This window comes from Solanum verrucosum, unplaced genomic scaffold, assembly GCF_900185275.1.
Source record: "Solanum verrucosum unplaced genomic scaffold, falcon-dt-bn FXZP01000184.1, whole genome shotgun sequence".
In the NCBI taxonomy this organism is placed as follows: Eukaryota; Viridiplantae; Streptophyta; class Magnoliopsida; order Solanales; family Solanaceae; genus Solanum; species Solanum verrucosum.
The window spans coordinates 1,015,059-1,040,516 of NW_026020302.1; the positions used below are offsets into that span (position 1 = coordinate 1,015,059).

A 25,458-nucleotide genomic window follows, 5' to 3' on the forward strand; every position below is an offset into this window, starting at 1 on the left:
TAAAAATATTGATTGACTTTTGAAATTTCATTTATATCACATAAATCAACACAAAAGGAGTAATATATATTATGTGAAAATTACGTAAAAAGTACCATAAATCACAATAATTAGCAACTTTAAAAATCTCTCTCTCTCTATATAAAAAATTGGTTGACTCTAATATATAAAAACATGTTAAGAAATTGATCAACGTAATATATGTTGGGCCCTGTGCTGACACGAGGTCCATATCTAGTTGTAATATATTGCTCCACAATCCACATAATTAATCTATGGAAAAATCCTTTTGGCCAGAAAATTTGGTCAGAATTTGTCCATAATGGTAAAATAACATATTTCACACTATGTTATTTTACCTTTTTGAACATTTTTACCCTTTTAACTTTAATACCTTTTAATTAAAAAATGAAAAAAAGATCAGTTTATTTTAAAATAAAAAGGATATTATAGACTTTTTAATTTTCTAGCCAAATTCTGACCAAATTTTTTGGCCATTTAGCATTACCCTTAATCTATTGTGTGGCTCTTTGTCCATTGCCTCATCACCTATGGCATTGGTGAATACATATAGAGGCATGGAACTTTAAGTACTTAATTTAGTGAAGTCTTAGCCAACTCCCTAAAACCTCAGAGCTTTTCATTACAAATATGGCCATAAAAAGGCCAGGAATCACCATTTGGGGTAGCCCAGTGGTTTGGGCTTTGAGACTTTCATGTTGGAGGTCTTAAGTTCGAAATCCCTTGCTAGCGAAAGCAAGGGGTTTGCCTTCTAGGTCGAGCTCGTCGCACCGGGCTTGCCTAGTGCGGGTTACCTCTCTTATGTGGTTTGTGAACTATTGCATAGGAGCGGAGGTTTTACCCTGTGCACACCCAAAGGGTAGCGGCTGCGGATTTCCCTTGTCATAAAAAAAAAAGGCCAGGAATCAGAAATGCTTTTGGAACCCATTTTTTCTCCTTTGTGGGTGATAGTTTAAGTATGAAATTTTAAAAAAAGGATATTTATTGGTAATTAATTAACGATATAGCTTGATTGTTGCTAAATATGTGTTTTAACAGGTAAATAATACTCTTTGTAAATGTCCTTCAAGCCTATAACAACATTGAATGCAATGACAATTAACTAATGCTTTCGCACTCATTATTAATATGCATATTTAGTACTGCTAAAAACTATTTTTGTTATAGTGTGTGAAGAGTTTTCTTCACATAACATATTTTATTTTAATTTTGGTTACATTATTATCCCTATACGGGGTAGTAACTACGACAAGGTTATCGAAACAGGCTAACCTATTAGAAATAGATGATGTAATTAGTCTAGTAGAGTTGTCCTTAGAAAGTTGTACTTTGATAAAGTTTGGTGGAGACTACAAAAAGATGGCCTTGTTATAACTTCACATAACATATAATATTACTTTACTATAAATAGAGCCAAGAATGTAGTAGTTTCTTCATTCCTAAATTTTTAATTATCATAAGAAAAACCCATATTCGATAGAAAAAAAAATGGCTATTTCCTCCAACTACTCTTGTCATTTGGGAAATGTTGAATCAAATTTCCTCTTCAACACTAATTATTCTAAACTCAAAGTACCACATACAATATATTCATCATATTATACCCCTTTATTGAAGAGAGAAAAAAATATGAGTAAATTAAAAATAAGTGGAGAAATGGTTGATTCTTCAATCACTACTAGTACTACTACTAAACGTCCATTGGTAAATTATCACTCAACTATTTGGGGAGACTTTTTCCTCTCCTACACTCCTCAACTCACGGTATTTTATTTACACAATCATTACTTAATTTTTGGTGTTTTTTTTAATTACATCGGGGTAGAGAATATTGGGTTCGAAAGTGATTAGGGCGTCATGCAGAAGGTTACAATTGCAAATCATATTATTGATAAATTAGACTACAAAAACTTATACTAAAAACATAATATTATTATATGAAAACTAGTATAAAAAAATATATATTAAAATTGTAGAGAGAAAAATTTCCCCATAAACTAAACTCTTAAACGTCTACATTGTGGATGTTATTATATTTTTTTGATATGAGAAAAGGGGTCTTCAATTTATAGGATTCCAAACATTTCCTCTAAGGAAGGAATAACCCAAATATGAAAGAAAATTATATTTTCCTTTCGGGAAAAATAAAACATTTATGATAATGTTTTGTCTTTTCTTTTAGGAAAAAATAAACTTCAAATAAGGTAAGAAAATCAGGGAAAAACCCTAATAGAGAAAGGAAAATAGGGTAGGGAATTATAAGGTGTATGGGGAATCGAACCCTCGTGACCAAACATATGAATGTTCATGTAGTCAAACAAGGTGAAAGTTCGACAAATGAATAGTAGTTTAATTGGTTGACTATTTGAGCTTTTCGAACAGCTTTAGAAGTACTTTCGTTTGAACATGATTTAGTTTTTCCCTCCCTTTCTTCGAAAAATATTTTCTTTGGTCGCACATTAGTATGATTTTTGGTTAGTTTTTTAAAATGAGTTTTTTTCACAAACCAATTCCCTTCCGGATTCACTACACTCGTTTTGAAATAACCGTGTTCGAACACAACTTTAACTTTCAAACTATTTTTCAACTTCTTCTTCAAATATTAGTTATTATTTTTCAAATAACTTCAGTTCATGTCCAAACGCCTACCTAAATTGACCTAATAGTGCAATTTTATTGGTAGTGTATCCAAATTTTTTTTTCTTATACGGTTAATCAAATGTTGCATTAAATATGCAACAATTATTTTCCCTAATCCCTCTAATTAAATTTATATAATGAAAGTATTATTCTATGCCAGATTTTATGTTCTGAATATTTGATGATCAAATAATAACGCTAAATATTTGGTGCAGGAAATTAGTAGCAAAGAAAAACATGAACATGAAGAGCTGAAAGAAAAAGTAAGGCAAATGTTAGTAGAATCACCTGATAATAGTACACAAAAACTTGTCTTGATTGACATAATCCAACGATTGGGAGTGGAATATCATTTCAAAAATGACATCGAAACATCCATTCAGAACATTTTTAAAGAGTCCCAACAAAGTAAAAATGATGACGATCTATACGTTGTTGCTCTTCGATTTCGACTAGTGAGACAACAAAGGCATTACATGTCTTCTGGTAATTAATTAATTTCTTCTTTATTATTTATCCTATATATAGAATTATAGATTAGTGCACCTTGTATTCAAATAGACCAATACTGTGTGGCTCTTTAATTAACTGGTTTAATTTCTTTGATATAATTATATTATGACGTTAAATCAGATGTTTTCAAAAGATTCACCAATGATGACGGAAAATTCAAGGAAGCTCTTACTATAGATGTTCAAGGATTATTAAGTTTGTACGAAGCAGCACATTTAAGAGTACATGGAGAAGAAATTCTTGAAGAAGCTCTAACTTTTACCGTCACTCATCTAGAGTCCATGGCCCCTAAATTGGGCAACTCACTCAAGGCCCAAGTTAGTGAAGCCTTAAGCCAGCCCATTCATACAAATCTACCAAGGTTCTTAGCAAGGAAAAATATATGTATGTATGAGAACATTGAATCACGTAACAATTTGCTTTTGAAATTTGCAAAATTGGATTTCAACATTTTGCAAAAGGTGTACCAAAGAGAGCTTAGCGAACTTACAATGTAAGGATTAGTACTCTTACCCTTTTCAAATCTCATAATTATGGTTCTTACGTAACTAATCCCTAATTAATATATATATTCGATATTTTATACTATAGATGGTGGAAAAATATAGATGTTGCAAATAAATTTTCATATGCAAGAGACAGATTGGTGGAGTGTTATTTTGGAGCAGTTGGACTGCATTTTGAGCCTCAACAGAGTCGTGCAAGAATAATGACAGGAAAAATACTCTCCATTCTCAATATTGTTGATGATACTTTTGATGCTTATGCAACCTTTGATGAACTTGTGCTTTTCACAAATGCAATAGAGAGGTAAAGTATAAACTTATTCAACCCCCCTATGAAAAACATTATTGTTATTCCTTCAGTTATATTTTATGTGACGGCATTTGACCCGTAAATCAAACTACGTATTTTTCATATAATTTCATGCAGATCATGTGGCATTAGTGCCATGGAATCAGTGTCACACAATTTGAGACCTATTTATCAAGTCTTAATAGAGTTTCTTAATGAATTGGAGGATGAATTGAAAAAAGAAGGTAAATCAGACCGGGTATACTATGCAAAAGTTGAGGTAAGCTTGCTTAATAACTCATCCTCATTAATCTCTCTGAAACTAATTACTACTCTCCCTCTGTTCACTTTTATTTATTCACTGTTCTAAAAAAAAATTGTAGGTGAGGAAGAATTAATTTTATGGGATGGTCACTCAATTTCAAATTACTTTATTTTATCAAGGACGTCACTCATTTACCTAAATTTTTTGTGAAGTCATCATTACTTATGGGCTTAATTCTTATGTTAATATACGATAGGTTGTGAAGTCATTCAATTTTGTTTAAGTAAAGTCAGACGCAAATAATTTCATTACTACAAAACAATAATTTAGTGAATTTGGTAGAAAAAAAATAAAAGTCATGCGATAATTCATGAAATCATAACCCAAAAGCAGATATAAGTTTGCTCATTATCTAATTTTACTTTTCTATTCTTTCATTATTATAGATGAAAAAATGGATCAAATCATATTTCAAGGAAGCAGAATGGTTGAATGCTTGCTATTTTCCAAAATGTGAGGAGTATATGGAAAATGCAATTACAAGCATTGCCGTCAAGTTGATTGCAACAATTTCCTTAATATGTTTGGAGGAACTTATTATAAGCAAAGAAACTTTGGAATGGGTGACAAGTGATTCTTCGATTTTTCGAGCTTCATCAATATTAAGCAGATTAAAGGACGACATCATGGGACATCATGTAAGTAATATGCCAAATCCACATTTTACTCAAGATAATAAATGAATTTGATAAAATTATCAAATAGAATTTACAAGCTAATATAATTTCTAGGTGTAGTACTTTGTGTATGTTCCACAATTTATGCGAACCTATTTCTATTTGGGAAGTCAAATAGAGTTTTCTTTTGTTGACAATATCATTAAATAATAAAAAGTGTGCTCTCTCTAACAACTTAAGATTTTAGATGAGATGGTCACACATTTCAACATGGTATCAAAGCAGACAAATGTCCTGAGATCGAATCTCATCGCCACACCACCCAAAATTAAAAAGAATTTCCATGTGAGGGGGCATGTTGAGAATATCATTAAATAATAATAAGTGTGCTCTCTCTAGCAGCTTAATTTTTTTAGATGAGATTGTCACACACTTCAACATCTTTTAAGATTTTGTACAAATTAAATACTCTAAGTATCAAATTCTCAATAATCTAAGTTAACAACACTTTGATCATTTTAAGTTTTTGTACTAAATCAGACTTATTCATAGTTGTAAAATATCTAGAAACAAATATACTTAATAGGTTGAAATTTGGATATTAATACTTGAGTTATGCCAAAGTACAAAAAAGCGGGGAAAAATAATTTTGCTACATGAAAAAGATATATGAATAGAACAAGTTGCCCATTAATTGTGCGTGCATTTATGTATTTTAGTGAAATTTCAAGTTTAGGCTAGACCAAAAAAATTAAATATATTATTGTACTGAACATATTAAAATCTATTTGATGCAGTTTGAACAACAAAGAACACATATACCATCATTCTTTGAATGCTATATGAAAGAACATGGTGTTTCAAAGCAAGAGGCATATGTCGAGGTTCAAAAGATAATGGAAAATGCATGGAAAGACATAAACACAGAATTGCTCTGTCCTTCTCAAGTACCAATGTTTGCTTTAGAACAAGCTATAAATCCGACACGTCTGACACTTTCTTTCCAAGTAAATGATTTTATAAATACTAAAGGCGGATTTAAAGACAAAGTCTTCTCGTTGCTGGTTGATCCTATCAAAATATGAGGTATCCATGGAGCAAAATATGGTTCAAGAAAATGGTGTGCAAATTTCTAGTAATGTTTGAGAATTAATTATTTTATCAAGGCATGAAACTTTGTAGCTACATTGTCTTCATAGCGATGTTTCTTATAATAAAAATCCAGCAATGAAGCCTATTCCCTTTTATAATTTGATTTTCATTTTCAAATTTTTTTCGTGAATTCAGACATATATTGATTTTTTCATTTTTTTTATTTATAAAAATCACATATTTTGACCCAAATACCAACTATTATAAGTCATATTATTATAATTAGTTTTTTAAAAAAGAGCTACAATTATCAATAATTCAAAACATTTAAGAAAATCATGGTCGGAGTAAACACTTTTAACTTTCTAAATAATATAATAACAACGTATAAAATGGAAGAAATCAATGATGTGTATCGATCAATTACATGCTTTACAAGGACTGTAAAATTAGGATATATATAATAAACTCAATGTAACGTCCACCCCCCCCCCCCCCGGACAATACTAGCAGGCGTCCAGCACTGCCTTTTCCATGTATTGATGCATATTATTTATTAATATAAGTATCTTATTAACCAAAAAAAAAAAAAATAGACTTGTGACTATAGAATTAGATCAATGACCTAGTCATCAATTTTAGCAACTGATCTTAAAGAGAGAAAAATCAACTAGAGTTTCGTTAATAATAGACTCGTGGCCAGAAAATTAATGAAGTGATCAAGTCGTCAATGTTAATCTAAAACAATATATTTAATTAGCTGCTAACTTAATTAAATAATAACCTGTTTGGTTTTCCAGTAATGCAATCTTCAATGTTAATTCACCCCCAAAAAGTTCTTATATTGTTTACACTATCAATAATTCCTCGATTAAGTATTTTTCTCTGATCATATATTAGTGGATGTACGACTATTTATGTCAATTTATAAAGATGTGAAGATTCATATATAGTGACTATTATATAATATACGTAAGTACTAAACATGGTTTTAATTCATACTCGTTAGTTGTTACTAATTATAGCAAGCATAAGTGAATATAGAGGCATGAAACTTTAAGTACTTAATTTAGTGGACCGCTAATTAGAAAGATTTAAATAATTTTACTAGATATTCATTTATTTCAAAAAGACAAAAGAATATAAGGAGAAATAATCTTACAGTAGCCAGCTCCCTAACTAAAAAATAATATGCAAAAAAAAAAGCCAATAATCATAAATTCTTTGGAACCCATTTTTCCGCCTTATTTGATGAGTGATAGCTTAGGTATTAATTAAATTAATTACTGCTAAAAGTTATTTTTGTTATAGTGTGTGAAGAATTTTCTTCACATAATATATTTTATTTTACTTTTAGTTAAGAGGATATATATATATATATATATATAAGTTAAGTAGTTATAGCAAGGTTCTATTACAAGTAGATGGCCTGATTAGCCTAGTAGAGGTTACTTCATCCTTATCCTTAGGAAGTTATTCTTTGATAAAGTCTGGTGGAGATAGCCTTGTTATAACTTCACATAACATACTCCATAATATTACTATAAATAGAGCCCAAGAATGTAGGAGTTTCTTCATCCCTCAATTTTCAATTATCATAAGAAAAACTAATACTAAAAAACAATGGTTATTTCTCCCAATTACTCTTGTAATTTGAGAAATGTTGAATCAAAATTCCTCTTCAACACTAGTTATTCTAAACTCAAAGTACCACATACAATATATTCATCATATTATACCCCTTTATTAAATATGAGTAAATTAAAAATAAGTGGAGAAATGGTTGATTCTTCCATTAGTACTACTACTAAACGTCCATTGGTAAATTATCACTCAACTATTTGGGGAGACTTTTTCCTCTCCTACACTCCTCAAATCACGGTATATTATTTACACAATTATTACTTATGCATGCTTTATATTTTTTTTGTTTTTTTATCTAGTGGCTGATACCTGTATTAGAGTCTGACTATTTTGGATTCGTGCTGAGTAGGACTCCGTTCGGGAAAAAGTGTTCGATTTTTTCATACCCAAGACTCGAACCCGAGATCTTTGATTAAGGAAGGAGCAATCTTATCTGCTTCACCACATCTGTTGGTGGTTGCATGCTTTATATTTGTGATCTTCCTCTTTAGCTTTATTTTTGGAAACTAAAATTGTAAGAATGGCCTACCATTCTAGCTAGTACTCTTGCATGAGGTAAGGTTTGGTCCTCCCTTTTGCTTTGAAATAGAATCTTCATTGCTGTTAAAAAAAAAGAAAAAAAGGTAGGGAATTACAAGGTGTATGGGGAGTCGAACCCTCACCAATGTATGAATGTTCAGGTAGTCAAACTAGGTGAAAATTCTGGACAAATAGATAGTAATTCAATTGGTTGACTATCTGAACTTTGAGGGATATTGATTTCATTTTAATCAAAATAAAGGGAGTAATAGATCGTCCCCAAAGTTTCAATGTGTAAGTGACTTTTTCGAACAACTCTAGGCCGGGGGCAATCTATTACTTTTTTTTCTAAAAATATTTTCAGAGTAGTGTTTAGTTGCATATTATAAGTACGATTTTTTGGCTAGTTTATTTAAAATGAGTTTTTCACAAACCAATTCTCTTCGGGATTCACAACACTTGTTTTGAAATATGCGTGTTCAAATACAACTTTTAACTTCCAAACTATTTTTCAACTTCATCTTCAAATACTAATTATTATTTCTCAAATAACATCAATTCATGTCCAAACGCCTAGCTAAATTGACCTAATTAATAGGGTAATTATATTGGTAGTGTATCCAATTTAAAACTTTTTTCTTATATTATACGGTCAATCAAATGTTGCATAAATAGGCAATAGTTATTTTCCCTAATCCCTATGATTAATTTATATAATTGAGGTATTACTCTATGTCTAATATTAACACTTAACATTTGGTGCAGGAAATTAGTAGCAAAGAAAAACATGAACATGAAGAGTTGAAAGAAAAAGTAAGGCAAATGTTAGTAGAATTACCAGATAATAGTACACAAAAACTTGTATTGATTGACACAATCCAACGATTGGGAGTGGAATATCATTTCAAAAATGACATCGAAATATCCATTCAGAACATTTTTGAAGAGTCTAGCAATGATGACGATCTATACGTTGTTGCTCTTCGATTTCGACTAGTGAGACAACAAAGACATTACATTTCTTCTGGTAACTAATTTATTCCTATACTGCGTGACTCTTTAATTAATTATTACTAATTTAATTACTTTGATATAATTATATTATGATGTTAAAGCAGATGTTTTCAAAAAATTCACCAATCATGACGGAACATTCAAGGAAACTCTTACTAAAGATGTTCAAGGATTATTAAGTCTATATGAAGCAGCACATCTAAGAGTACACGGAGAGGAAATTCTTGAAGAAGCTCTAACTTTTACCGTCACTCATCTAGAGTCCATGGCCCCTAAATTGGGCAACTCACTCAAGGCCCAAGTTAGTGAAGCCTTAAACCAGCCCATTCATACAAATCTACCAAGGTTGTTAGCAAGGAAAAATATATATATGTATGAGAACGTTGAATTGCGTAACGATTTGCTTTTGAAATTTGCGAAATTGGATTTCAATATTTTGCAAAAGGTGTACCAAAGAGAGCTTAGCGAACTTACAAGGTAAAGATTAGTACTCTTACCATCTCCAATCTCATAATTATGGTTCTAACGTAACTAATCCCTAATTAATATATATTCCATATTTTATACTATAGATGGTGGAAAAATATAGATGTTGCAAATAAATTTTCATATGCAAGAGATAGATTAGTGGAGTGTTACTTTGGAGCAGTTGGATTGCATTTTGAGCCTCAACAGAGTCGTGCAAGAATAATGACAGGAAAAATAATCGCCATCATTAACATTGTTGATGACACTTTTGATGCTTATGCAACATTTGATGAACTTGTGCTTTTCACAAATGCAATAGAGAGGTAAAGTATAACAATGTTATTCCCTCCGTTACATTTTTATGTGGCGGTAATTTGACCACCTATGAGAATCAAGCTACTTATTTTTCGTATAATTTCATGCAGATGTGAAATTAGTGCCATGGAATCGGTGCCACCTAATTTGAGACGTATTTATAAAGTCTTAATAGAGTTTCTTAATGAAATAGAAGATGAATTGAAAAAAGAAGGTAAAGCAGATCGGGTCTACTATGCAAAAGTTGAGGTAAATAAGCTTGATTAATTAATAACTCATCCTTATTAATTAATCTCTCTAAAATAATTACTCTCACTCTGTTCATTTTTATTTGTCCAGTATTTTAAAAATAAATTTTCACTTTATTTGTCAATGTGAACATATAAAGAAAATAGAATTACTATGAAAAAATAATTTAATGAATTTGGTACGAGAAAACAAAAGTCATGTGATAATTAATGAAATCACAATCCAAAAGTAGATAAAGTATGCTCATTATCTAATTTTACTTTTTCTATTATTCATTATAGATGAAAAAATGGATCAAATCATATTTCAAGGAAGCACAATGGTTGAATGCTTGCTATTTTCCAAAATGTGAGGAGTATATGGAAAATGCAATTACAAGCATTGCCATCAAATTGATTGCAACAATTTCCTTGGTATGTTTGGAGGAATTTATTATAACCAAAGAAACTTTGGAATGGGTAACAAGTGATTCTTCGATTCTTCGAGCTTCATCAGTATTAAGTCGATTAAAGGACGACATTATTGGACATCATGTAAGTACTATGCCAAATCCACATTTTACTCAATATAATAAATTAATTTGATAATTTTTTTTAAAATATTTTATCGTAATGAACATATAAAAATCTATTCGATGCAGTTTGAACAACAAAGAACACATATACCATCATTCTTTGAATGTTATATGAAAGAACATGGAGTTTCAAAGCAAGAGACATATATCAAGGTTCAGAAGATAATGAGTAATGCATGGAAAGATATAAACACAGAATTGTTCTGTCCTTCTCAAGTACCAATGTTTGCTTTAGAACAAGCAATAAATCCTACACGTTTGACACTTTCTTTCGAAAAGAATGATTTTATAAGTACTAATTGCGGATTTATGGACAGACTCATCGCATTGCTTGTTGATCCTATCAAAATATGAGGTATAAATGGAGCAAAATATGGTTTAAAAAAATGGTGTGCAAATTTCTAGTAATGTTTGAGAATTAATTATTTTATCAAGGAATGAGAGTTTGTAGCTAGCTAGATTGTCTTCACAATAATTTACATTATTAGTGTATATTGATACTTGATAATAATAGTAAACGACTAGTTGAAGCAAGTAAACACCAAGGGAAAATATTATCATACCATATAGCATAATTAACAAACATTACATGATGGCTTTTATTTCATAATAATAATTCTTACAATAAGCTCCAAAAAGCAGCTAGATCAATAGCGAATTAAAATATCTTAGTGGTTAACGAAAAAAATATCAACTAAAGATATGTTAATAATAATAGAGACTCGAATGGAGAATGGGTACCAGGTGGGCAGATGCTCTAGCAAGGGAGGGGTCCAAGATGAAGCAAGCTAGTTCCTTTTTGTACCTCGAAGTTCACTACTAAAAAAACTGTAAAAAGAGACTTAAAAAAGAGACCTCATGAGGTCTCTTTTCTGAAAAAAGAGACCTAAAAAGAGACCTCAACGGTAGGTCGATATAATGTAGGTGACTTTTTTGTAGAGACCTCATGAGGTCGCCAAACAGAGACCTCACGACGTCACTAATAAATTTTCCAATTTTTTTTAAAAAGAGACCTCATTAGGTCGCAATTTCATAATTTACATTTGTTTTATTTTTAATAAAGGTGGCCTCATGAGGTCACTATTATATTATTTATTTTTATTTTATATTTAAAAAGAGAGACCTCACAAGGCCGCTTTATCTCATAGCCTAAAAAATGAAATTGCCAAAAAGAGACCTCGTGAAGTCTCTTTACTGCATTTCTAAAAAATAAACTGCAGAAAAGAGACCTCCTGAGGTCTCTCTACTGTATTTCTAAAAAATAAAATGCAAAAAAGAGACCTCATGAGATCTCTTTTATGAAATTTCTGGAAAATAAAATGCAAAGAAGAGACCTCTTTTTCTGGAAAAAAGCTAACAACTTGTAACTGTTTTTGCAGCTGCTCATCACCGTCATATTAATTCAATACCTTTTTAATTAGCTAAATCAAGCTCAAAGAGTTTCCAACAATCAACTAATACAACACATTTACTAAATATTCTCTTATCAACTCAATATGCAACTCACCTTCAACGTAATCCGAAATTGAACGAAAAATCATAAAATTCATAAGTTATATAATAGGATTTCAATGTTATCATGCATTCACAAAAAAAATAAGTCCCATAAAAAAGTCATAAAGTAAAGAACTTAGATTATCTATTACAACTCTAAACTTCACTAATGTGGTAGTGTGTTTGCCACATGATCCTCATCTTCTTCATCACTACTAGACTCATCTGTCATATTTCTTTGTTGACCATAGACTGGATATCGAGTAGGTTGAGACCGAGAGGGTTGAGGAGGGAAAATGACGTCATTGGAACAAGGGGGAATCCCTCCTGAAGCAAGTAATGCATCTAATTAAGCCTTAAGACCCTCATACTCTATGTCCCTGCGCCTTTCCCTAGCCCACGAGTCTTGGACTTGGCTAGATAGCTCAGCTATCTTTTGCTCCATAGCTAAATTTTTCTTCATCGATTCATCATCATAGGAACTACTTAGGCCTTCAAACTCAGAATGATATTCACAAAAGGTTTGTTGTGGCATGCCATAGGCATACTCATATCTACTCGGCCCACCAATCAAGTCTAGCCACACTCTCTCAGCCTGTTTTTGGGTAAGTGTCATACCTCGATTTCTTCTGGTTAAGTTTGTCGTAAATCCTCCAAAACTTGAAGATATCGATTTTAAATTGAATGGTATTATTATTAGAATATAAATTTAGAAAGCAAGTAACTATTAGTTTAAATTAGAGGCTTACATAGGTCAATTCAGCTCGCGGCTCAACCCACACGTCTGGATCTTCGAGATTTTTCTTCTTTCTTATGTATGTTGCCCTGAATGCCTCAGTCTAAGTTACCAATCTTCCTAGTTCCTTTTCCTACATATTGAACTAATTAAGTTATAATCAAGAGTAATTAAATATTAATACCTAAAATATATAAAAACTTACAGAAAAATGATACATACCAATTTCCTCCTCATACTTCCTTGACTTTAAGCCCCACTTGTGTGTAGAGAACCACCCTTAGTAGATGGTCTAGCCTTCTTACCGATCTCACTCATTTGCTTAAATCTTGGATCCTTCGCCCTTAACAATATCTGGTTTTTCATAATTCAAACATTGACATTTATTACAAGGACACTTAAGCACACCATTACGTTGAAAAAGTTCTAGTGTCTTTGCATACTCCACAAAACCAGTGACGCCTTATACAAATTCAGGTCTTAGCCCCATTCGACCAAAATTAGTCATTTTATACATCCAACTACGATTCATCTACATAAAGATCACAAAAAATTGAATTTGTTAAACACTAATTTATGTAATAATTTACTGAAAATCAAATTGTAACAATCCTAGTAGGGACTGCTTAACGAGGCCTTGTGCAAATGAATAAATGTATCTTTGGTGACTACAAAAGCATACTTCTCTCAACAGTTTGTCCCAAATAATGTCCACTTCCCTAAATAAATCAAAATAGAATACATCATTAAAAAAATAGTAGTAAGGTGGCACTACTACAGAAGGGTCAAGGACCTTTCTGGGCACAATGATTTCTTAACTTTCCTCTCTTCATTACTGCACAATGGTTTATATCTATAGACTATAGTATATATATAACTTTCCTCTTCTCATTACTACAACCAATAAAATAATAGGTAGATCCATATGTCATCTTAATTACTCATAAACAAAGAACAAGTCATCTTAATTGTCAATTATCAGCAAAAACATCTAATCCATACATTTTTCAGTTTAAAAACAACTAAAATACATACAACGACATAAACCAAAACAATATTAGTTCTAAGTTTGCATCAGAATTTACAACGTGATTATTTTAGATTGAGATATAAGATATAATAATCTCAAAATACAATACAAATCTTCATAACAGGTTTTATTTCTTTATTCTTAGATATTACTACCCATGTATCTTTAGGCCTTAGCCCCTCTTGACCAAAATTATTCCTATTATACATCAAACTATGATCCATCTACACACAAAATTTGAATTTTTCAAGCAAGAAATTAAGTCATCTTCCCAGTTAGTAGTATTAAGGGGATTCTTGCATTTGAGGCAGCAGCTTCAACTAGCATGATGATGATGATGATGCAGCCAATAGGCACTATTAAGGGTCAAGGACCTTTCTCGGTACAATGGTTTCTTAACTTGTCTCTCCTCATTATTGCACGATGGTTTATATCTATAGACTATAGTGTGTGTATATATATATATATAACTTTTCTCTCCTCAGTTAAAAAACAACCAAAATACATACAGAGACATGAATCAAAATGATATTAGTTCTAAATTTAAATCAGAATTCAACACATGATTATTAGGAGTTATTTAGAGTGAGATATAAGGTAAAATAATCTCAAAATATAATAGAAAATCTTCATAACCGAGTTTATTTCTTTATTCTTAGACATTACTACCCATGTATCTTCTTCTAAATTATATGATACAAAACTTGCTAGCATTCATGTTAATCATCATGAGAAGTCAAAACAGGACATTAAAATAGAACAAGAGTAAAACCCAAAGTTAATTATATGTTCATGAAGTGAAAAGAGAATCACAAATTCTACTAATGCTTGCAGTAAATTGAAAGAGAGAGTCTACATTGATGGATGCTTGCAATAAATAAACAATATAGTTACAACTTGGTTTAAAGATTGAAAGATTCACCTTTATTTGCAGAGAAAGAAATCGACACCGAGAATTTGAATCGATGACGAAAGCTTTGGCTTCAAACCGAGTGAGTTCCGAAGGTGAAAACTAAAAAACTTCAAACTGATGAGAGGCTTGACGACAACCGAAGGCTACACATTTGTAAAACTATGGGGAAGAGACAAGTTAGGGCTTTTTTTAGCTTTTAGGTGAAGAGCAGGAAAGGAAATGAACTAAATTAAAAATGCCCTCTTATTTTAATTTAATAAAAATAAGAGACCTCATGAGGTCTCTTATTTTAAAATATTATTTTACAAATTTGACTAATAAAATGAGATCTCACAAGATATATAAACCTAAATTAGTATTTTTTATTTTAACAAATAGTGACCTCGTGAGGTCGCATATTTTATACAAAGACATACTATAAACTAAAAAAATTAAAATAAGTCACTTATATTATTAATTAGGAAGATTTTTTTATAAAATTGACCTCACGAGGTCTCTCTTGTTAAAAAAAAAATAAAAAAAGTTATTGATGCAAATAGCGACCTCATGAGGTCTCTTTTTAGCGACCTATTTTTGAGGTCTCCTTTTGCAATTTTTTTAGTAGTGGTTCCACCAGTGTTTATCTCGAATAAACTAGAAGCAAACAAAGGAGGAACTCATTTTGTTACGATATGGAAGTCACCAAATACTTCCGACTTATGTAATAGTTATAAACTCAATGTAACTCCCCCACCCTGGACGATATACTAGCAGGAGTCTAGCACTGTCTTTCCCATGTATTGATGCATATTATTTATTAATATAAGTATCTTATTAACAAAAATAATAATAATAATAGACTTGTGACTATATATAGAATTAGATGAGTGACCTAGTCATCAATTTTAGCAACTGATCTTAAAGAAAGAAAAATCAACTAGAGTTTCGTTAATAATAATATAATAGATTCGTGACCAGAAAATTAATGAAGTGATCTAGTCGTCAATGTTAATATTGGCGTATAAGAGCAGACTAGGAAATTGAAGAAAAAAAGAGCATCCTATTTATAGGTGCTTAATCTAAAACACTATATTTAATTAGCTGCTAACTTAATTAAATAATAACCTATTTGGTTCTCTGATCATATATTAGTGGGTGTATGACTATATAATGACCCTAAAGGTCATTTTCGGAAATTTTCATAAAATGACCGTTTTACTCCTCCCGATAGTTGCCCCGAGTCCTAATTGTTGTATTTTCGAAGTTGATTTGAAGGAAAATTGATGAAAAGTTGAGTTTTTGGGAAGTTGAGTTTTTAAGAGTTAAAGTTTGGATAAAAGTGCTACTTCGAGTCATTTGGAGTTTCGAGACTCGAATCGGATTTCCGTTGATTCCAGCAGTTTTAGAATGTCGAAACGGGTCTATGAGAATTTACGGAGTCGAATTTGGAGTTAAAACGAAGATTTGAGGTCTTAAGTTGCTAAAATTGTGAAATTTTGATCAAGAGTTGACTTTGGTCAACAAATGAGGTTCCGGTGCTCGAAATGGAATTCCGAGGGCACCGTTGGATTCAGGGGGTGATTCTAAGTCTAGAATGAGTCTTGGTTGAATTTTTAGAGCCCCCGAGTGCGTTTCGAATTTTTGAGCCTAAAGTTAGTTTCTTGACGCCTTATCGGATATCGGGTCAAGGAGACCTCGAATTCAAATTCCGACGATTTCATTGAGTCCGAAATGTCATTTTCAAGCTAGTAGCATATTTGGTTTGTGTTCGGGAAGTGCCAAATGAGTTTTGGGTGAGCTTTTAAGCTTCTTGGATGCTTTGACACTATTTCAGCAAATTGTGGCAACTAAAGGGTTCATTATTAGTTTTAAAGGTCGAAAAATTATTTCGAAGGTTCTAAAATTTTGAGCATGAATTATAGAACTTATCTGCAAATTTTGGTGCATTTTCGCTAACCCGAGATTGGACTTTTATCACAAATAAGAAATAATTGTTTACCGAGTAGAAATGATATTTGACTGGGCAAACGAGCATGAAATTGAGCTCCGATTGAACGAGCAGGTACGTATCATTATTTAAGACATTTACAAAAAGAATTGGGTCATTTCACTATCGTATGAGGAAATTACGGCATTTTTAGTGAAAGATTAACTGCTGTTTTTCTGGTGCATAACAGCCATGTACTGTTATAAAAATCTCAGAGTGTGTTCATTTGGTATTTTGAGCATATCGGGAGTTCTAGAGATCGGAATGGAGTGATTCTTACGGGTTTCTTCTTGAATTAATATGAGGGTTAGTATTCAATCTTCAATTCGACATTTCCTCATAATTTCTTTATCTGGTTTTTTTTCCTATTCGTAAATCTCTTGGAAAAAATTGGGGTTTCATCGATTTGGACTCCCTTTTTGATGAAAAAGGTATATTTACGATCCTTATGCTATGGGTAAACTGATTTTAACATAAAATTATTGATTCATCGATTATTTTCATCATATTAACCGCGTACAATTTGGACTTTCCCGGTAAAGTTAAAGTTTGATAAATTGAGAATTTCAAGGTCGATCTTAACTTCGTTTTTGATGAAATTTCATATCTGAACTTATCTAAGCATGGGTAAGATGTTTTTCAAGAGATCTCATTTTCGATTCGGGGTTTCGGATTCGAATATTTTAGGCTTCTTCAAGAACGTGGATTTTCCTTCAAATTGAGTTTGTGAATTGATTTCAACTCCATTTTCAAATTGGTTTTCACCATTAGTTTCCAAATACTTTTAGGATCATTTTATATAAAAAATTTCCAAATTTGGGTATCGTTTTCCGATATGAGACTTTTGGACCGTTTTGCCCTTTTTTACCTAAATTTCTTGATTTTGGTGTCATTGGATTTGAATTGTGATTGTGAATAATTGTTTGAATAGATTATCGTGATCCGGATTATACTCGGAAAGGAAAGGCACAAGTCAAGTAACTTTTGGAGTTCGTTTTAAGGCAAGTGACTTCCAAACTTTGTAAAACTCTTAGACTACGCATGACTACATTCCTAATTGTGTTGGGGAGTAATGGAGATTGAGGATGCGTTTTATTTGTTGAATAAGTCATGTGATAACTGATATTGAGGGGATAGAAGAGCATGAGTAGGCTATGATTGATACAAACATTGATGTTGAGACAGATGATGTGGTCGTGACATGGTTGTGATTGAGACAGGTGATGTGTAATACTATGATGTGGTCGTGATTAAGGCTGGGCACCGGACCGGAATGAGACCACCGGATCGGAACGAATCGGTACCGAATCGAAACGGGACGGTTTGACCGGGTTGTTGACCGGTACCGGGATGAACCGGATCGAAACTATCGGGATGGAGGCTCAGTTCCGTCCCGTTCCACTCTATACCGGGATAGAATCGGGACGGACCGGAATGGACCGGAACGGAACGGGATAGGATAAACGGGACGACACATATAGCTATTTCAAAAAATAATTATTTTTTTTGAGTTATTTTTAATTACGAAAATACGAATGTTTTTTTTATTTTTCTAAGTTATATTCATTTATAGTAATTAAGTTTTAAAATTTATAATAATTTTACTTAAGTTTATTTTAAAGATATTTTTTTTAATTTTTACGTATATAAGTTTGTAAGTTAAGTTTAATAAAGTTTTTTTTTAGTTTTTGAGCTTATGTAGTTATGTTATAAGTTTTAAAGATTTGAATCTTTTGAAGTTTATAAGTTATTAAGTTATACTTATAACTTGTAAGTTAAATAACTTAACTTTGTAATTTTTAAAAAATTAAATAAACAAAAAAGAAATGCTAATAAAAGTAAATAATGAATTTTTTTTATTTTTTTTAATTAAAAATGATTTACCGGGATCGGACCGGATCGGAACGGAACCGGAATGAACCGGGATGAATCGGTACCGGTATACCAGTACCAAAACATGGTACCGTTCCGTTCCGTGTACCGGTTCAACGTATCCCATCCCGTCCCGAATACTACCGGATCGGAACGAACTGGAATGGTACCGGTACAGCCTGTTTCGGTGCCCAGCCTTAGTCGTGATATGGTTGTGATTGAGACAGGTGATGTGTAATACTATGATGTGGTCGTGATATGGTTGTGATTGAGACAGGTGATGTGTAATACTATGATATGGTCGTGATATGGTTGTGATTGAGACAGGTGATGTGTAATACTATGATATGGTCGTGATATGGTTGTGATTGAGACAGGTGATGTGTAATACTATGATGTGGTCGTGATATGGTTGTGATTGAGACAGGTGATGTGTAATACTATGATGTGGTCGTGATATGGTTGTGATTGAGACAGATGATGTGTAATACTATGATGTGTAATACTATGATGTGATCGTGATATGATTGTGATTGATGACATGTGCATATTCATTATTCATCCCATGTGTGAACTATCTGTTGCATGAGTTCTGAGACACTGATATGAGGATGGATGGATATGAGACACAGTTGAGACTAGCTTCGGCTAGAGATATATGAGATGGACTAGCTTCGGCTAGCGATTTGGATGCCGATGGGATCTGGTTCTGGCAGTGATACATGGTCCATGGGTTCTGATTTGAGTATTCAGCGCGGACTGATTAGGTCAACAGATGTGTATCGTAGGACAGACATGCATCACGACTACATGACATCATTATTGCATTTTGCATCGCATTTGCCTTATCTTTGTCTGTGATGTGTGGATTGTATCGGTTTACCCTTCTTATGTGAAATTTGATCTACTTGCTCTTATTTGTTGATCTGAGTTTGATGAGAATATACTGTTGGTTCTTGCTGTTGAATATGATCTGTTTAGTATAGGTTGGTTGGTTTGCTGCTAGATTGAAGTTTCGGTGGTTCGATTGGGATTGAAAGGAGTTGTTTGTAGCTGCTAGTTTTGCTTAGTTTAGAGTTACTTGCGAGTACCTGTGGTTTTCGGTACTCACCCTTGCTTCTACACAATTGTGTAGGTTGATAGCTCTCTCTCAGATTCGGCTTAGTAGTTTCTTTAACAGATTGAGCTTCGGGACATACTTGAGAAGTAGCGGTTCATTCCAAACGTGCCCTTGAGTTATCTTTACTTTCAGTTTTGTTCTATTCGAGAACTATACTCTGAGACTTGTATATTTTTATTTGAATTCTGTATTTAGAGGTTTGTACATGTGACAACCAAATTCTGGGTAGTGTTGAGTCATAATTAAAGTCTTCCGCTTATTTATTATCTTTTATTCTCGTATTTCTACTTCTCTATCGTTGTGGTTGGGTTAGGCTGACGTGTCCGGTGGGAAATGGACACATGCCATCACATCCGGATTTGAGGTGTGACAGACTATTAATGTCAATTTATAAAGGTGTGAAGATTCATAAATAGTGACTACTATATTATATACGTAACTACTAAACATGGCTTTAATTCATACTTGTTAGTCGTTACTAATTATAGCAAGCATAAGTGAATATAGAGGCATGAAACTTTAAGTACTTAATTTAGTGGACCGCTAATTAGAAAGATTTAAATAATTTTACTAGATACAGTAAAACCTTGCTAAATTAATTCTTGGTTAATTAATAATCTTTCTTCTAAGATAATAATTTCCTCCGATCCCGACTTGGGCCAATGAAAAAAAATCATTCATTTCGATAATATAATAAGATAATATATTTTCAGAAGACCCCTATATAAATATATGGTCCCATTAATATTATAAATTAATAATTCTTTAAAAGTACAAATATATCTAAGAAAATTTAGTAAAATATAATTCTATTATGTTCTGTTTTTTTGTTAAAATTTAAATCTAGTTGTAGCTCATTTCCAACTTTTCTTATTGCATCTGGAAGTTTCGGTGTTATCTTTTCTAATTGCATCATAAAATCGTGAAGAGTTCTAGATGCAAGTGTCTCCTTAATTACCCGTAATTGGTTCCAAATGTATCGTATCATCTTCAACTTTATCATCAACATTGTGTTTCTAATGATATCCACAATTCGTTTTAAGCTCTGGACCTCTAAACATGTATCATTTTCACCCTTCTAATAGGTTATTAACATCCATTATATTGTGGTAACCAAGATCATTAATCATGACCTCAAGTTCACGAATGACATTTTCACTAATATGGGTTCTTTCAAATTCTTTGAGATTTCATCCCTAAACAATTTTTTTCGAAACACTCTTTAAATTAATAAATATTAATTTATCAATTAAATAATACCTCTATAAAATAATAATACTTCCTGGTCCCGCCTGTATTAATTTAGAGAGGTTTTACTGTATTCATTTATTTCAAAAAAGAGAATATAAGGAGAAATAATCTTACAATAGCCAACTCCCTAACTAAAAAATAATAGGAAAAATTACAGAAATCCCACCTTTTAGTTTACTTATTACCATTATTCCCTATAAGTTTTACAAATCTCCAAAATTCCCCATTTTCGCACAGCAGATTAGTGTATCAGCGTTTATATTATTGTATCTCACACATCAGATTAATATATCATCGCTTATATTATTGTATCTCGCGCATCAGATTAATGTATCAACGCTTATATTATTATATATCGCGCATCAGATTAATGTATCAACGCTTATATTATTGTATTCATTTGAGGGATTTCTATAATTATAAATTTTTAAGAGATAAATTGTAATTTTACCTTAAAAATATGTGATTTCTGTAATTTGTAATATGGCCAAAAAAAGGCCCAGAATCATAAATGCTTTGGAACCCATTTTTCCGCCTGAGTGATAGTTTAGGTATCGATTTCACTAGTTTAATAATTTAAGTATGAGGTTTTTTAAAATAAAATAATTTAGATATGTTTTTAACACTTCAACCAAAAATATATAATTGACTAATGTAAAAAAATAATTTTAAAAAAAACTTCATTTTAATGAAATAATATTAATATAAATTATGAATATTATAAAAAAAATTGACTGTATATTGACATTAAATTTTCAATGTGTCTCTAACACAAAACCAAATAATTCCACATACCGTGTATTACACAAACCAAGAAGACCCAATGAATTCTTTAATTCTTATCCAATAACTCGTAGATCAGGTTCTTCATTTTCTTTCGAGTTAGGTATAGATATCCACTACAATAAAAATAATTTTTAGCGGTAATATATATATTAATAGTGTTAAATTTTTTACTGATATTAATTAATTGTCATTAGATCGAATGTCATTATATGGTTTAGGAGCATTTATAAAGAATGTTAATTACCGTTAAAATACATATTTAGCAGCACGCTAATTAAATACCGGTAAAGATATTTTTGATGCAGTGATCACACCTTTACTATAAATACTTCACCATACGTAAACAGTAGATCTCAGACAGCTTAACTAATTAATTGTATAAAAAGAGAGGAAAAAAACAATGATTGTTTCTACAATCTCTTGTCATTTGAGAAATGTTCAACCAACATTTTGGGGAAATAATTTTCTGTCCTATAATTCTAATTCTAAAGTAATCAAAATACCACATAAATATTCACATGTCCCTTTAGGGAAAAAAAGGAAGAGAGAAAAATATGAGTAAATTGAAAATGAGTGTAGCAATGGTTGATTCTTCCAGCGGCAATATTAAACGTCCATTGGCAAATTTTCACTCAACTGTTTGGGGAAATTATTTCCTCTCTTACACTCCTCAACTCACGGTATGACATATAATATACTCATATTATATTCATGTTTTTTATTTTTCGAGTTTCATACTTGTACTCTCAGTTGTGCGAGTTTCCTACTTGAACTATCACCAAAAGTTTATCGAAACACACATCAACTATCAGTTGTTCTCTTTTCCTACCTGAACGATAGTTATATTTCATGTAGAAAAAAAAGGAGCAATTGATAATTGAACCTGAGGTATATTTTGATAAATGCTTAATGTAGTTCAGGTAGAAAATGTGAACACTTGATAGTTTAGGTAGAAAACTCGCAAAAATATGATATTTTATGTGTAGTTTTTTGACCATTAACTCTATTTGATAAGTATACAAAATATATTATCTCAAAAATATTTGTATATAATTCAGAGAAACACTATATAGATCATGTTTCTCTCGCCCCTTTATTCATTTTACTTATCTTTAAGAAACTTATTTTTGTACAGATTTTTTTTAAAGCATTTCGATCACCTTCATTTTAGTGTTGTTTTTGTTTTGTATTAAGTAAGGCTTAATTCTTGGTGCAGAAAATTAGTACCCAAGAAAAAATTGAATTTGAAGAGTTGAAAGAAAAAGTCAAGAAAATGTTAGTTGAAACACCAGATAATACTACACAAAAACTTGTCTTGATTGATACAATCCAACGACTAGGAGTGGCATATTATTTCAAAAATGAAATTAAAACATCCATTCAAAATATTTTTGATGAATCCGAACAAAGTAAAAATGAAGATGATGACGATCTTTACGTTGTTGCTCTTGGTTTTCGACTAGTGAGACAACAAAGACATTACATGTCTTCTGATAAGTTTATTTCTTCTCTTCTATCCTAAAAGAGCTCACCTTAATTATATTCCAACATTGTATATGATTCTTTAATTAATTCTCTTATGATGTTCAATATAATTAATCAGATGTGTTTAAGAAATTCACTAACCATGACGAAAACTTCAAGGAAAATCTTATTAAAGATGTTCATGGATTATTAAGTTTCTACGAATACACGAGGAAGAGATTCTTGAAGAAGCTCTAATTTTTACCATCACTCATCTAGAGTCCATGGTCCCAAAATTGAGCAACTTACTCAAGGCCCAAGTTAGTGAAGCCTTAAGCCAGCCCATTCATACAAATTTACCAAGGTTGTTAGCAAGAAAATACATATGTATTTATGAGAAGATTGAATCTCATAGTGAGTTGCTTTTGAGATTTGCAAAATTGGATTTTAATATTCTACAAAAGTTGCATCAAGGAGAGCTTTGCGAGCTTACAAGGTACATACATTACTCTTATCCTCGTCATTTATGTATATATAGTAAATGATGTATATTATTGATTTTTTTTGTAAGTTTACTTCGATTTTTATATTTTGAACATTCTTAATGACAATTCTAACTCCATCTTTGACCATATAGGTGGTGGAAAAATCAAGATTTCGCGAAGCAATTTCCATATGCTAGAGATAGAATGGTGGAGTGTTACTTTTGGGTAGCTGGTGTGTACTTTGAACTTCAACATAGTCGTGCAAGAAAAATGATGACAAAATTATTCACGACATGTACGTCATTATTGATGACACATATGATGCTTATGCAACCTATGATGAACTTGTGGCTTTCACAAATGCAATCGATAGTTAAACTATACACTAATGATTTTCTCACGCGTTCAAATGAGTAGGAAAATAAAATGTGTCAAGGACATGTTACTATTATGAGATGATTTGTATAAATAAGAAATTTTAGCTTGTATCTTTGATCCAAACTCTTAACATGCAGATGTGATGACATAAGTTCCATTAATTTAGTATCACCCAATTTGAGACCTGTTTATCGAACTCTTCTAGACCGTTATGATGAAATAGAAGAAGAATTGACCAAAGAAGGTAAATTGGAATGTCTCTACTATGCAAAACAAGAGGTAAGCTCCCTTAGCTTTATTTCTTTTAAATCAAACATTAACATTGCCATTTATTATTATGCCTTCAATACGCTCCTTACATGAGAAATTGGTTCTTGTTTAATGTGCCAAGTATGTAAAGATTTTGTCTCAACTATGATGCCATTGAGAATTATATCGTGTGACTATGTCGTTCAAAAGTTCAATTATTTTTTTAAAAAAAAAGAGAACTCGTTTTTATTTACTTGATTATGTCTTTAACATTATCTGATTCTTAAGTTTTCTTTTAACTCATTTATTAGATGTGAAGAAACCTTACCCCTAGAACAAGAACCAGGTTCTTGTATATTTGTGTATGACAGAATACTTTAACAGCTACACAATTCTTTTTGTTAAAAACTTCCTCACTCAAGGAAGGAAAACCTTGTTTTATTATTTAACAACTATGTCACGATTACAACTCAATAATCAATAACCTCAAAAACTCTTGACTAACTATAGTCAACTAACTCTACTCTCCAAGAGGCCAAACCCACCTCTTGTTACAAACCTCTCAATAACTCAACTCTACAAGAAGCCAAACTCACTTCTTGTACAAACAATCTATGACAATGATTCTAACTATGAATAAAAAAAAACTTTTTTTCACACAAGAAATTCTAACTATAGAACTTCTTGAATTCTATTCCTAAGAACTCTCAATGTAGTAGGCTTTTGCGTATTTTCTTACTCTTTCTTCCTCTCGTTTCTTGATGCTGCAAAAGACAATCTGTCTTGTCTGTTTTTGACATCCTTTTATAGAGTTGAAAGATTGGTGTCCAATGTATACAAGGAAATGACATAAAGTTGTGTACGAAAAGGAAAGGATTTATTTTGACCTTTTATTACAAATCCTGTTAGCACACAACTTCTCTTTTAT

General features: G+C 31.6%; 2 protein-coding genes and 2 pseudogenes across 2 annotated transcripts; 3 read left to right on the forward strand and 1 right to left on the reverse strand.

The window, feature by feature from the left end:
• Positions 1-1,677: 1,677 nt before the first annotated feature.
• On the forward strand, positions 1,678-5,996 carry LOC125834883 (sesquiterpene synthase 14b-like). The gene is made up of 7 exons (XM_049514033.1): positions 1,678-1,785; positions 2,877-3,147; positions 3,295-3,667; positions 3,766-3,984; positions 4,108-4,249; positions 4,681-4,932; positions 5,709-5,996. The coding sequence occupies exons 1-7, from the start codon at positions 1,678-1,680 to the stop codon at positions 5,994-5,996; spliced, it is 1,653 nt and encodes a 550-aa protein (XP_049369990.1).
• Positions 5,997-7,764: 1,768 nt separating this feature from the next.
• LOC125834845 (sesquiterpene synthase 14b-like) lies at positions 7,765-11,244 on the forward strand. Its single transcript, XM_049514000.1, has 7 exons — positions 7,765-7,884; positions 8,932-9,193; positions 9,285-9,657; positions 9,753-9,971; positions 10,074-10,212; positions 10,494-10,745; positions 10,853-11,244. The coding sequence occupies exons 1-7, from the start codon at positions 7,783-7,785 to the stop codon at positions 11,138-11,140; spliced, it is 1,635 nt and encodes a 544-aa protein (XP_049369957.1). The 5' UTR covers positions 7,765-7,782; the 3' UTR covers positions 11,141-11,244.
• Positions 11,245-12,408: 1,164 nt separating this feature from the next.
• LOC125834884 (uncharacterized) lies at positions 12,409-13,524 on the reverse strand (annotated as a pseudogene).
• A 5,316-nt stretch (positions 13,525-18,840) lies between these two features.
• The window catches only part of LOC125834885 (sesquiterpene synthase 14b-like), an 11,491-nt pseudogene continuing 4,873 nt past the window's right edge, over positions 18,841-25,458 (forward strand).